The 14360-nt window shown below is 43.8% G+C and overlaps 1 protein-coding gene across 1 annotated transcript; it reads left to right on the top strand.

The window, feature by feature from the left end:
* Positions 1-2560: 2560 nt before the first annotated feature.
* Positions 2561-13583, top strand: LOC108682946 (salivary glue protein Sgs-3-like). Its single transcript, XM_047884347.1, has 3 exons — positions 2561-2783; positions 2934-3660; positions 13457-13583. Exons 1-3 carry the CDS (start codon positions 2561-2563, stop codon positions 13581-13583), a joined length of 1077 nt encoding a protein of 358 aa, XP_047740303.1.
* The last annotated feature ends 777 nt before the right edge of the window (positions 13584-14360 follow it).

Below are 14360 nucleotides of genomic sequence, written 5' to 3'. Positions count from 1 at the left end.
ATACTGCGCGGAGCCCTTTGATGGACAATTGGCGGACATCTTGTATATGGCTATGTTGAGCGGAGGCCTTTGATGGACAATTGGCAGATATCTTGCAAATGCCTATACTGCGCGGAGCACATTGATGGACAATTGGCGGACATCTTGTATATGGCTATGTTGAGCGGAGGCCTTGATGGACAATAATTATTGGCAGATATCTTGCAAATGCCTATACTGCGGGGAGCCCTTTGATGGACAATGGGCAGGTATCTTGCATATGCCTATACTGAGCGGAGCCCTTTGATGGATAATTGGTAGACATCTTGCTAATGCTAATGTTGAGTAGAGGCCTTTGATGGACAATTGTCTATATTACATGCTTATTAACATCTTCTCGCAGCCACGAATCTCATATAACACAATATGATTTTTATAAAACATTCATGCCATTTGAAAAATTGGTATTGGAGCCGAGTCAGAAGTCCACATTCATGCCAAATGTAAGTGTAGTGTTGGGGCCGAGTCAGAAGTCCACATTTATGCCATATTCATGTGTCCATTAAGCAATGCTTGGCAATTCAAGTTTATTCCTGAGCTCATAAGTTATTGAGTGTCAGCGAACAAACACAACATCCATCACCGCCGTCGCCTCGGGAGCCCCGCTCACAGTGACGCTGAAAGCCAGCAAGAGTGATCACTTCTTTTGAACTTAAGTGTATCGAAATTATTTAGCTTCCAATGTATTAGTACTGCATTAGTGCACAAACTATGAAATTTAAATAGCAGTACAGGAGAAATAAAATCTTTTGAACGGAGCATCCAAAAGCGTCGTGCGCTGACGCTGGGGCAATGATATATGAGACCAGTCAATGATGCATGTGATTCAAGATGGTGTGCTATATTAAATGCAACATTTAATGCTACGTGTTATGCAAAATGTCTTGTTATATGTAACTTTATATGTAATGAGTTTTGTAATAATGTTTGTAATACTAGATTAAATGTTATGTTTAAATTATTCAAAACTATAATCATTGATAATATCGATTATCGCGACAAATTAGGAACGAACTAATTAGATATCTTTTTAAATATTGAAGCCATGCATGCATAATATCCAGGGGCCATACTTTCAAAACTGGCTAAGTGAACGTAAGTACTTACGCTCTATTTTCTTGTCTGTGATTGGTGGATTTTGCTTGAAAGGCCGTCAATGATTGGCGGATGAACTTACGATCTCTTAACTTTTTTTGAAAGTATGGGCCCTGGTAGAAAGGTATATAGTTAAGTTAAAGGCAGCGTATCGTGTTGGCACTGCATGTACACAACGCAGCAGCTCCCAAGGCAGAGCAATGATCAAGTGATAGAAAGATAAAGCTTTAGTGATATTCACTTATCCAAATCATTATTTTGTTGCTGAAGCATGGAGATCTTGATGAGACATTGCCTTGCTTCTCAACTCCAGGAGGATGGAGCTATAGCTGTGAGCTCGCCAACAAGTTTATCATATAGAATTAATATGTCGCTCCAGGCGGGTTTAGCGTGAAAAGTCGTTAGTATAATTACATGAAAAAGCTACAAAATGCTAGCTATTTTTTAGAGCACGGCTCAGGAGTATTTGATTTATAGATTAAAAACAAGAAGACGACATTTAGTTGCCAAACAGATATTGTTTGGCACATAACAACACGGGAAGTAGTCTCATTGTGCATATTCTTCGACCTCATATCTGGACGCTAACTGGGTGCAGGTAATTATGAACATCAGCAGGTCACTTATTGCATAACTTCTCCTGTATATGTAACTGTATGTCCATTATATTATCATGCTCTGTGTGACAGCATCACTTGCCTTGTGTACCCACCCACACAAAGCCACCACTCATTGGCCGCGTGTATGTCCATCAGCTCTGTGTGACAGCATCACTTGCCTTGTGTACCCACACAAGCCACCTCTCATTGGCCGCGTGTATGTCCATCAGCTCTGTGTGACAGCATCACTTCCCTTGTGTACCCACACAGGCCAGCGCTCGTTGACGGCCATTGTTTTTGCCTGCGCGAAATTCCAGGAAATTTCTTATTTTTCGGCGCAGGCGACGCGTGTTGAGGAGTCGTTAGGCGGGACGCTTTTGTCCTGGCCTCTTAATTAGCGAGGTGCACAATTGACGCCTCGTGCGCCTCAGCAGCGCGGACACTCCAGGGGGCAGAGGGCCAGCATTGAGGCGCACAATTGACGCCTCATGCGCCTCAGCACAGCTGGCACTGCTTCAGACCAGCCACTGCCACTGCCTCTCAACGAGCGCGTACAATCGCAGCGTCGTCAGGGCAGACAATCCAGCCGCTCACTTCACACTAATGATCTCACTTGGCATCACACCGCTATGGTGACATCACACCGCACTCTCGTTACTAAAACTGCAACGTGCAGGCGCTAGCAGCAAAGCTAACAGCGATGCATCATATGGTATTCCTACCTACAGGCGCCAGCAGCAGAGCTAACAGCGATGCATCATATGGTATTCCTACCTACAGACGCCAGCAGCAGAGCTAACAGCGATGCATCATATGGTATTCCTACGATGCATCACTTCACTGGCAGGAGGCCCCGACGCCCGCGCTCCCGTCGTCCGCGGTGCCCGCGGCGTCCAAAGCTTAGCATCGATCACACTTACGACCCCAGCCCTGCCGCCCCTGCGACCCCAGCGTTGCCGTCCCTGCGACCCAAGCCCTGCCGTCCCTGCGACCCCAGCCCTGCCGTCCCTGCGACCCCAGCCCTGCCGTCCCTGCGACCCCAGCCCTGCCGTCCCTGCGTGCCAGTAACACGGCGGCCAGCAACACGGCGGCCAGTAACACGGCGGCCAGTAACACGGCGGCCAGTAACACGACGGCCAGTAACACGGCGGCCAGCAACACGACGGCCAGTAACACGGCTGCCAGCAACACGGCGGCCAGCAACACGGCGGCCAGTAACACGGCGGCCAGTAACACGGCGGCCAGTAACACGGTCGCCAGGAACACGGCGGCCTGTAACACGGCGGCCAGCAACACGACGGCCAGTAACACGGCTGCCAGCAACACGGCGGCCAGCAACACGGCGGCCAGCAACACGGCGGCCAGTAACACGGTGGCTAGTAACACGGTCGCTAGGAACACGGCGGCCAGTAACACGGCGGCCAGCAACACGGTCGCCAGCAACACGATGGCCAGTAACACGGCGGCCAGCAACACGGCGGCCAGCAACACGGCGGCCAGCAACACGGCGGCCAGTAACACGGTCGCCAGGAACACGGCGGCCTGTAACACGGCGGCCAGCAACACGGCGGCCAGTAACACGGTGGCTAGTAACACGGTCGCCAGGAACACGGCGGCCAGTAACACGGCGGCCAGCAACACGGTCGCCAGCAACACGGCGGCCAGTAACACGGCGGCCAGCAACACGGCGGCCAGTAACACGGCTGCCAGCAACACGGCGGCCAGCAACACGGCGGCCAGTAACACGGCTGCCAACAACACGGTGGCTAGTAACACGGTCGCCAGGAACACGGCTGCCAGCAACACGGCGGCCAGTAACACGGCGGCCAGCAACACGGCGGCCAGCAACACGGCGGCCAGTAACACGGCGGCCTGTAACACGGCGGCCAGGTACACGACGGCCAGCAACACGGCGGCCAGCAACACGGTGGCTAGTAACACGGTCGCCAGCAAAACGGCGGCCAGTAACACGGCCGCCAGCAAAACGGCGGACAGTAACACGGTCGCCAGCAAAACGGCGGCCAATAATACGGTGGCCAGAAATACCGCCGTGTTACGGGCTGAAATGTACTACACCAAATGCCAGTAAACCCAACTTACATTTAGGCCTCAGTTGTACAATTCATCATCATTTGTACAATTCATCTCCTGTTGAAAATGTACATTGCAGCACCAGTTGATATTGTACAATTCAGCACCAGTTGATACTGTACATTTCCCACCAATCTTTCACCTACTCGTTTGGATTACATTCCACGGAAATTTTAGCATTTTTCTAATTATTTATAGTACCTAAAAATAATGACCTACTGGCGCTGGCCGAGAAAGGTAGGTGTAGGAATTATAATGAATGCAAAATAATTAGGATTTAGTAAAATTATTAGAATTATTTTGCTCATATAAACATAGTTGAGATCGTAGAACCTGATGGAGGAACTAAAAAATCAGTATAATTTCTCTCACCAATATATTTTCGTAATATTCACATGCATAAATTTTTTTGGGTTTGTTACACTAAAAAAACAATATTATTCTGGTCCAGAGGTTGTGTGGTCCGCGACTTGATGATAAACTGCGTCAATGATAAATGCTTGCGTCGCCTTGAGTTACCTCGTATCATTGCTACATGCTAGGCTGTATCATCGACACACCATACCCCTCCTACTGACCCTCCTTCCGCCCCCTCCTTCTGCCCCCTCCTTCTGCCCCCTCCTTCTGCCCCCTCCTTTCTGCCCCCTCTTCATCACCCCTCCAACACGTCGTTCCCGTCACTCTCTGAGTTCACACTTCGTTTTCACGTGCAGGACTGACCATTATATGTATTGCAGATATCAGCTCTGTGAGACAATTATGCTCCTTAATAGAGGAAGCCCTTAATAAATTACATCCTTACTAAATGAAGCCTTTAGTAATTAAAGTTGAGGTGCTAGCTCAAGTTATGAACGTGAGGCGAGTGTTCTCTTACAAAGTTGAGGTGTTCGCTAAGCAGCTCCAGCGCTCCAGCAAGTTCCCATCAAGGCGTGTGAGAAAAACCCAAATCTAAACAATAATCTTATAATTTCAAATTTAAATTCGGGAAGATCATTCCATAAAAAATACAGCGTCTGAGCACGACGAGATGGCCGATGGCCCTTCGTTGAAAGCACGAGCGCAGCAACGGCGGCCCGAAGTTTGGCCGCTGCTTTACCAACGATGAACATAAATTATGTAAGGATCATTTATGGCCGATCCAGCGGCGGCCAACCAGCGGCCGATCATTTTACTCCTCAAAACGGCTGAGATTTGGCGGACGATAAACTGCAATCTGAGGTGTTGAGCTGTCGGCCATCGATCACCTGCAACCCCACCTGCCAACTTGGCAACCCCACCTCGGCACCTCCTGCCCGCACGGCAACCCCACCTCCTGCCCGCACAGCAACCCCACCTCCTGCCCTCCCCCCCTGAGACTATTCCCTGCCTAGGATGTTCCCCGAGCTCCATGTCCCTGTACACCAACCAACACCTCGCCGTCCCCCGCCCTCAGTTCCTTGCGACTCGCCCATCCCTGATTTATGAAGCCTGTTTGTAATAATATATTCATCAGCCCAAAGGCCATTGCTGTATTGGTTTAAAATTATGTGAGACTCGCGGCCGGCACGACAGGGTCTTTTTGGACGGTCCACAGCAGAGGACGGCCATATGCACAGCCGTGGCGACAGCGTTAAGTGAAGCAGCGGATTGACTGAATCCTAATTGAATGATACAGGCTGGTTTGTCTGGCAGGAGAGCGATGATGCTTCATACAACAAGAAAATGAATATGAAATAATTTTATGCGATATTATTAGGCATGATACGCTACATTTGGCATCGTCCACAGTAAACTAATGTTCGGCGTTATGCTAGATGCTTAACTATAATATACCTCTTCCAGCGTCGTCCATTGAAATGATGTGCCACTTCGAGCGTCGTCCACAGGAAAGACGTGCCACTTCTAGCATCATACCACGATAATGATATTCATTGAAGCTCATGAATAAGGCGACACGGCTGATATTACACAGTAACGTGAAGCTGGTCTTCCGGTATTGCGTATACTGGATGAGAAATATTAGGTCTGACATAGACTGATCATGTTCAAACGAAGGAGGCTCCACCGCAGTAAATAATAAAATAATAATAGCGGTTTCAGCGTTCAGTAGGCCGTAGGCCTGTCGCCGATTCCTAACATCGCAGAACATTCAGTATTTTGCGGTATAACAACACACTGCTACAATTCTGCTGTGCTTAACCGCCCGGCATTCTTGCCGATTCTGACCAGAAACTGTCGCACAGAGCTCGGATCGAACCCGCGCCTCTCTGCTCCAATCTTGGTACTCTGAACTTTAACCACTGGGCCACCCTGCCCTGCAGTACACGACTGAGCCACCACGCCTGGCACCGCAGTGTATGACGCATGAACGAGTCACCACGTCTGGCACCGCAGTGCATGAACGAGTCACCACGTCAGGCACCGCAGTGCATGAACGAGGCACCACGCCTGGCACCGCAGTGCATGAACGAGGCACCACGTCTGGCACCGCAGTGCATGAACGAGGCACCACGTCAGGCACCGCAGTGCATGAACGAGGCACCACGTCAGGCACCGCAGTGCATGAACGAGGCACCACGTCAGGCACCGCAGTGCATGAACGAGGCACCACATCTGGCACCGCAGTGCATGAACGAGGCACCACGTCTGGCACCGCAGTGCATGAACGAGGCACCACGTCTGGCACTGCTACTGAAGCGCTCTCTTCAGGCGCAACGGCGCCGCAGCGTTCAAATAAACAAAAAATTTTTATCTAACATGGATTACGCATTTACTTAGCGAGAGAATCCATAAGAACCAGCAAAAAGTGTCTGAGTTCTAATCATAATGGCTGTGGAGAGTGTAATACGGTCGTGAATTTTCATAAGAGAAAAATGAAAATAATAATCCATCTAAAGAAACAAGAATTTTTTTTATTTCTCATAGAGAATGTCTGTTAGGGTAACTTCCATAAAAGTGCGTCTTCAAGTTTCAAGTCGGAACAAACCATTGGCTTCAGTGCAGATAGATTTTGAAGTCGAGAAGATCCATGCAAGCAGAGCTGGGCAGCGCTACTTGGAAATGTAGCGGCGCTACCGCTACCGCTACATGCTCTAAAACTAGTTCGGCAGTACACTAACTTCGTTGCGGAGGATAAAAAACAAGACAGTAATTTTCGCCGTTAAATTCATAGACTTTACACTGTGCACATGCGACTTCCACCAACGGCTTCCACTAACTTACTATTCGTATCGACAATTCTCCCCTAACTACGGACGCGTCGTTCTCCAAAGAACCATATTTTCAGTTCTTAAGTCTAACTAATAATTCAGAAAAATACGTTAAGAATAGACGAGCTTAGAAAATTTCAGAATTGCAGAATAACAGAGATAAATAAAGATTCAAATATAAACAAACAATTATTATACGGTATGCCGATCACAACATTTCCCCCCACCAGTGGATACTTATATCCACGCAAAAAAAAAAACGAATTATCACGCTTTGCAGCCTAAGTACATTATTTACAAAAAGGTCTAGCACATTCTGATTACCTAAACATCCTAACACACACAATAATACAGCTATATTTAGAACACACTTTACAGCTATATATACACGCAAGCAGTCCCTATTAATTGCATTGAGTAAAGTTTAACTTTTTTTTTACAAAGCATTCAAACAAATTTTACAAACAAGGACACCTAGCGATATCGGCAGTCGGCTCGAGTTGTTTCAGTATCACTGTATCTGTATCACAGTATCAGTATCTTCAGTTGCAATGCAGACGCCAAGCTGGTAGGTTGTGTGCAGTCATGACGGATTCTGAGCTATTCATGAGCCCGACTTCCTAACCCAGTTTATTGGAGATTACCGCTATTTGCCGTGCATGTGGAAGATTCGTAGCACAGAATATTTGAGCAAATTATACAAAACGATGAAGCATGGGAATATCTCATTCGAATTACGCGAGAAAAAGTTTCCAATGTAGACCTTGACTTTGTTGAGAAAATCAAGAATCCTTAAAATAGTTTTGACAGTCATTTTGACTATCTTCGCGTATGAAATTTAGCAAATTCATATTGACCGAATGTCTGTCGTTTGGACTAGCCATTCATTTGACCACTTACAGCACCAACATTTTGACACGGCAGACTTCGAAAATTTTCGAAGTCTTGGCTCGCGTTGCCAGCCAAGTACGAAGGTGAATGGTGAAATATCGCTGAATCAGAATCGCTAGTCAGAATCAGCTAACCGGACTCCAGAGTCAGATACGCCAGTCGGCTAGTGTATGGGGCGCTTTAGAATGGTCTGAATTTACGTCAAAATTTTTTAGTCACGGAGTCTTCCATTATAGAGTTAAGTGTCGGACTAGCTAAAGTAAATCACTTCTTTGTCCAGAGTGTGCGGACTTTGATAATATCCACAAGCTGCATTTATTCAAACTCTGGATTAATCACGGCAGGCATGGCTAGACCTAATGGCCTCCAGAGGAACAGCTCTGAAGCTTGGGGATTCCAATGCATGCTGGTGACGGTGCATTCGGGAGACCCCAGCAGGGGCTGGGGAGAAGACCCTATCCGACGTTTCCTTGTGGGAACGAGGGCGACAGATGTGGGATTCAGGCGTCACAGATGGACTCCCGCTAGTTGCCTGCTCCCCTGAGCTGCCGCCTGTTAGCTACAAGAAATTCTATTTACTTACGCTAATAAGGGACGTGTGGTGTCAATCGGGACAGTCCTCTGCCACGGCGTAAAATTGTTCTAGCAGCGAAACTAGTTGAAATGCTGCAAAACTTAACCTAGTGGCGTGAAGTAAAGGAGATGGATAGTTAAAAACAATCGTTACTTTACAGGCAACTTGTAAGCTGCTGAAACGCACAAAGAAAACTACCTATCGGACACTAAAACACTACTATTAATTAAGTTACGAATAACAGGAACACACGCTGACCCTCAGCTTACATTTTAAACCATTTTATAAGACGAAAAGAGTAACGTTTGAGTACTATTTAAACTTACACAGCAGTGCCTTAGGCAGTACGGAGCAAGTTCGCTCAGCTAATTAACTATCGGACTAAAAGGTACGACAACGTACAACAGACTGCACCGACCACCTAAACTTCTGGTTGAACATGACAGAAAGACGGGCGTAAGATATTGACGGGAGTGTGATATATAGGCAATATTTTTTTTACGCATTCAAATGTGGTGATAAAATTATAGGATTGACTTTTAATATTTACCTTAGTCTTGCTAGGACCACATAATCTTTACCGCAGAAATGAGCTTAAATTTATTTTCATTCCCGCGTTTAAATATTCTACCGTCAATGCCAAAATTTTCGTCACATCACAGTCTTGCAAGTACCACGTCATCTCTCTGCCGCGTAAATGAGTTAGAATTAATTTTCCGCGTATAAGTATTCTATCGTCGATGCAAAAATTTAGCTACATCACTTGTGTCGCCGGCCACTTCACTATCTATTTTGTTAGCAAAACCGAGCCAAAACTCTCTAACGCGATCGAAAAGCTGTATAGTTGTTATAGGTGGCAATCGAATCCTAAATATCATCGTTCTGACCAGTATTATACGATTATATTTACAATCGGCGAGTAACGTGTAATTCGCTTCAGGCTGCCTGGCGGCTTATGTAGCACTGACGGTAATTCAGATCGTACACGTGGTGAAATTGGTGTATTTTTGCTGCCTAAAAGCCTTGAGGGTAAATACATATACCGCAAATGGTTAGAACTACATTAGATTTAAAAATTCAATTGCTGATTAATTTGAAATTAGACCTTTTTCTCTTGGCTTCATCTGGCAACCCTGGACTAGCTAGATTGAAGCAGCGTTCCCAGATGGTATATTTCTATACCAGATTTCCCAAATCTGGTATTTTCAGAAGGTGTCTGCTATAAATATTCTAGATCTGGTATATTTGCCTAAATCTGGTATTTACTGACTTTCTGCAAATTTACTGAATTGAGTTCCACCTCTGAAGTTTGAACTTGAGTGCTTAGTGCAATATAAGCACGAGAGTGATGATCTTTGATTGATTACTGATCAGTGATGATATGGCCTAGGACGAGTGAGGTTGTCAAACTGATCTCGAGACGCAAGCTCAACCATTTTTGTTTGGTGGTTTTGAATTCTAGAATGCCACATATTGGAGTACCACTTGAATTCTGGGGTGCCATTCATTATTTCACTGATCTTGAAAATCATCATCCATTCATGGAGCTGGCTGCCTACTGCATCACTTGTCTACTTTGACCTGTCTCCAATGCAGGGTTGGCGATTTTTTTGATTTTTTTTTAAAAAATCAAAAATCAATGATTTTTTTGATTTTTTCATGATTTTTTTGATTTATTTGATTTTTTTGATTTTTTCAGCTTTTTGTCTTTTTTGAGGTGTTATTTTTTATGTTGCAATTAGCCTACTAACAATAACAGTATATGGATCATAATGGATGGCTAAAAAGGGCACTTATTGCCTCCAATGCTGGCCAACAGGCCAAGGTGGTGTTTACCACTTAGGGATTTTCGGGTAAACAATTATTGATAAGTCTATTCATTAGCTTTGTAAAGTTTGTATGGAGCAAGGTAATGAGCTAAATATTGACCATTTAACTGGCTTCAATATACAAAAACACTTCAGGAATGCAGATCTCCTAAACATTGAAGAGTCACATAACAGATAGGTAGCTGATTGCGCAGTGCACAGCACTATCAATAGATCTACTAGTTTTATGTCCTATAAATCTACCAGACTCTATCCGACTAGTAGTGACTGAGTGACTGACTGCACTGTTCCCATTTAATTCAGACCAATAAACCAATACTAAACATAAACTGAACGATAACTAAACCAACCTCATACGACTTGAAATGAGACTTAAGTTATGAGAAAAGCTAACACTGTTTGAAATAAACATGTGCACAATTCTAATATTTTAAATCCATTCACTGCATTTAATTATCTTATAATTGTAATTGTTTTGTTTCTAGTTTTAAATTCACATATTTAAAGATTGAAATTAAATATTTTAATTAGAATACTCATATTAGGGTGGAAAATCTTTCTAATTGCTTAAAAGGTCAATACAATCTCAACCTCTCAATATACAGGGTGGGGCAGAACCGATTGAGCAGTTTTGAGGTAAAATAAAAGAGTAAAGGAGGTACATAAAGAAAAAAGTTTATTTTCCTAGAGGTTAGCATAACATGATAACATACCATTTAGAATACTTATGTTTTGAAAACAATATCTGGAAGATGGGGGCTGTTAGCTGCAACACACTGTTGGAGTCGTTCTCAGAGGAGGGAGTAACCATGACAGTGAATTCCGATCGCTATGCTGCAATGTTGCAAAATTTCTTGCAGCCCATGATGGAAAACATTGTTGAAAATGTAGCATTGAGAGACGTGTGGTTCCAGCAGGATGGGGCTACAGCTCACACAGCTCGAATGTCACTCAATGTTTTGAAACGCATGTTTCCCGTAGGTCTGGTGTCTCTGAGGGGTGATTTACAGTGGCCTGCGAGGTCACCTGATTTGAGCATTTGCAATTTCTTTCTTTGGGGACATCTAAAAGAAAGGGGTTCAGAAGTCACTCTCACACCCTATCACAGCTAAGGGAACAGATTATTGCAGCAGAGGTTATGGCCATACGACCCATACCTCGCCATATGTGTGAACGTGCTGTTGGAAACTTCCGAGAACGACTCCCAACAGTGTGATGCAGCTAGAAAACCCCATCTTCCTGATATTGTTTTCAAAACATAAGTATTTTATATGGTATGTTATGCTAATTATGAGGAAAATAAACTTTCTTCTTTATGTACCTCCATTACTCTTTTATTTTGCCTCAAAACTGTTCAATCAGTTCTGCCCCACCCTGTATAAGCTAGCTAACACATTTAAATTGTATATTGTAATCAATATATAACAAATAGTCAAATAGTTAAAGACTACTTATAGCCTTATAAGAATTAGCTAAGCTGCTAGCTACAGACAATGTATTGCACACTTGATGCCTCTGTACCAAAAACATTCCATTTATTGGAACCTAATACACACTAAAGGCAACAAGTTTATATACCAAATTGTCATTCATAGTACATTTATACTAAACCATGAATAACAATACCTCAATATAAATTAAAGACTGCCACTCAATATTTTTAAATATATGAAAAAATCAAAAAAATCGAAAAAATCAAAAAAATCATGATTTTTTTATAAAAAAATCAAGTGATTTAATCATTTTGATTAAATCATTGCCAACCCTGCTCCAATGCATTCGTGGAGTGAGTGTTTTCACAAGTTACCTATGTGGAAAACAAGCAACGACATAAAATTTCAACTAAGGTACTGGAGTTCCTTATTCGAATCAAAAGCTATCTGCTCAACCGCATCAAGTGATCACAGCCGAGATGTTAGGTAAATGCAATATGCAAGCATGTACGAAAATAAGCAAAAGGAATATAAGATGACCTGTTTCCGTAGCTTGCTCATGTTGAGTGAAGGGGAAGGAGATAAAGCGAAAGAAGTGATAAAAAAAGTGATGAGAAGTGATAAAAAAAGGAAAAAGTGGCAATGTAATCAGGAAGTGGAAACACAGGAAAAGAAGTGTCAATATGTTCCAAACAGAGGGAAAAAATGTAACGTGTTCAAAAATGTTCGTGTTTGGCTAATTATCGTCAAGCCAGATAAATGCACACAACATAAGATGAATTTTTTTTTCTTTTCCTAACCAACGTTTCTGACGAATAGTTTCATTAAAATTGGAGGTATTAGTCTGTTTTTTTTTTTTTTTTTTTTTTTTTTGAACAATAGAATTTCTGGTATTTTGAGCTAGGCAATCTGGTATTCTCGCCAAGAATAAACCTGGCAACACTGGATTGAACTCAGTGAACTGGTGAGTGGTGATTGGTGAAGTGAAGTTTGAACAGTCGCTTGCCAGGCGCCTTAGCAGAAGGAGCTGTTCACCTCGGTTCCAGTTGAATCAGATTGTCTGGAGCCATTTAGATGCCCAGCGTGGAGCGAAGATAATCACAAAGTACTTATAGGCATTTCCGCTGTAACGTATCGACTCTCGTGTTTTGACTTTAGACTAGCTTTGCGTTCCACAGCACTCTAAAAACCACGCCTTGCGTGTGCAGAAGCTTCTACACGATTCGATTGATTATCAGCTTGCAATTCTACCGACGGTTCTTCAACCAGGCACCTGCGTGCCGCTAGCACTTTAACCGCATCTCCGAGAATCGCCATTATGCCCCGTCTGCATCTCGTTCAAACTACGATTGCTTCAGTCACCATTGAGCCAGGAAGACGAGAGGTTGTACGTCGCTCTATGAACGTAAGTACAAACATTTGGTGTTATAAAATCCGTGGGACAAATGTGGTACATGATGTGGACAGTAAAAGCTGTGTTCATTTTGTGCATCGTGCGCTACATGGGGTCACGATCCCCGTGCACCAATAGAGGTGCACGATGTGGAGAGTAATTGTAGCTACTATCCGTAGCAACGTGCGCCATATGTGACCACGACCGCTGCATGTTATTTGTAAAATTTCTCGTGAGATCCTTCAAGTATTCATTATATATTGTTGATTATTGGATACACTTAGTGTTTGCTATATAATGAATTATGTAATATCCTCATTTCAGGCTCATGGATCCATCTCGATTTTACCGGAAAGGCGCAGGTTCTGAAAACGCTGAACATGATGCTGATGAAAATGGAGCAGATAGTCCTGATTCGGGAGATTCTGCTGATTCTTCCTCCGATACCTGAAATGATTTTTCACCAACTTATGATCTAAGTAAATCAGAAAGTAGTTCTGATAACAATTCAAGTAATAATGACGTTTCAGATGATGATGCCAGCTCAGCATGTGATGACAACGCAGGCAATGAATGGAATTCAACCGTAGCTTCAGCGAGATCATTCTCCTTCACAGGAAATGAACAACTATTAGTATAACCTGTACCTTCTGAAGCAGATGGAACTGTTTCACCTATTGATGCCTTCAAATTGTTTGTAACTGACGATGTTATATCGCATATTGTTCAGGAAACAAATAGATATGCAGAGCAAGTTCTTGAAAGTCAAAGAGTGACTAGGAAGTCACTTCTATCAGAGTGGAAACCGACAAATAATGAAGAAATAAGAAGGTTTCTTGGCATCATGATCTCTATGGGCCTTGTCAACATGCCAAGTATGGAATGCTATTAGAAAACTTGCCATTGAATTGCTGTTAGGAACTTCAATTGTGAATGCTTGGGTTATTTATAACCAATTTTGTCTCCCGCAGCGACGAAGAAAAACGTCAATTCTGAAATTCAAAGAGAGTCTTGCAATGTCACTCATTTGCGGAATCGCTAAAGAGAATCTGAACCCAGGTCCAGGAAGATCAAACATCTCAGGAAAGCACAAATCTCATGAACTGGTTGAGGCTGATGGGCCTAAAAGCAAGAAGAGGAAGAGATGTCTGTCTTGCTACAGCCAAATTGCCAATGCGGAAGGAACTAAAGTAGCCCGTTCAAAAACTCGCAAGATAAACACTTATTG

The sequence above is a fragment of the Hyalella azteca genome, unplaced genomic scaffold, assembly GCF_000764305.2.
Source record: "Hyalella azteca isolate HAZT.00-mixed unplaced genomic scaffold, Hazt_2.0.2 contig15263, whole genome shotgun sequence".
NCBI classification, from domain to species: domain Eukaryota; kingdom Metazoa; phylum Arthropoda; class Malacostraca; order Amphipoda; family Hyalellidae; genus Hyalella; species Hyalella azteca.
The sequence above is the reverse complement of the archived record's forward strand: the minus strand, read 5'-3'. Positions and strand labels throughout refer to the sequence as shown.

Coding starts and splice junctions, on each gene's coding strand:
- LOC108682946 (XM_047884347.1), top strand. CDS start 2,561: ATGCATCACTTCACTGGCAGGAGGCCCCGACGCCCGCGCTCCCGTCGT. Junction 2,784..2,933: donor CCTGCGACCCCAGCCCTGCC/GTCCCTGCGTGC, acceptor CACGGCGGCCAG/CAACACGGCGGCCAGTAACA. Junction 3,661..13,456: donor ACACGGCGGCCAGCAACACG/GTGGCTAGTAAC, acceptor TCCTCATTTCAG/GCTCATGGATCCATCTCGAT.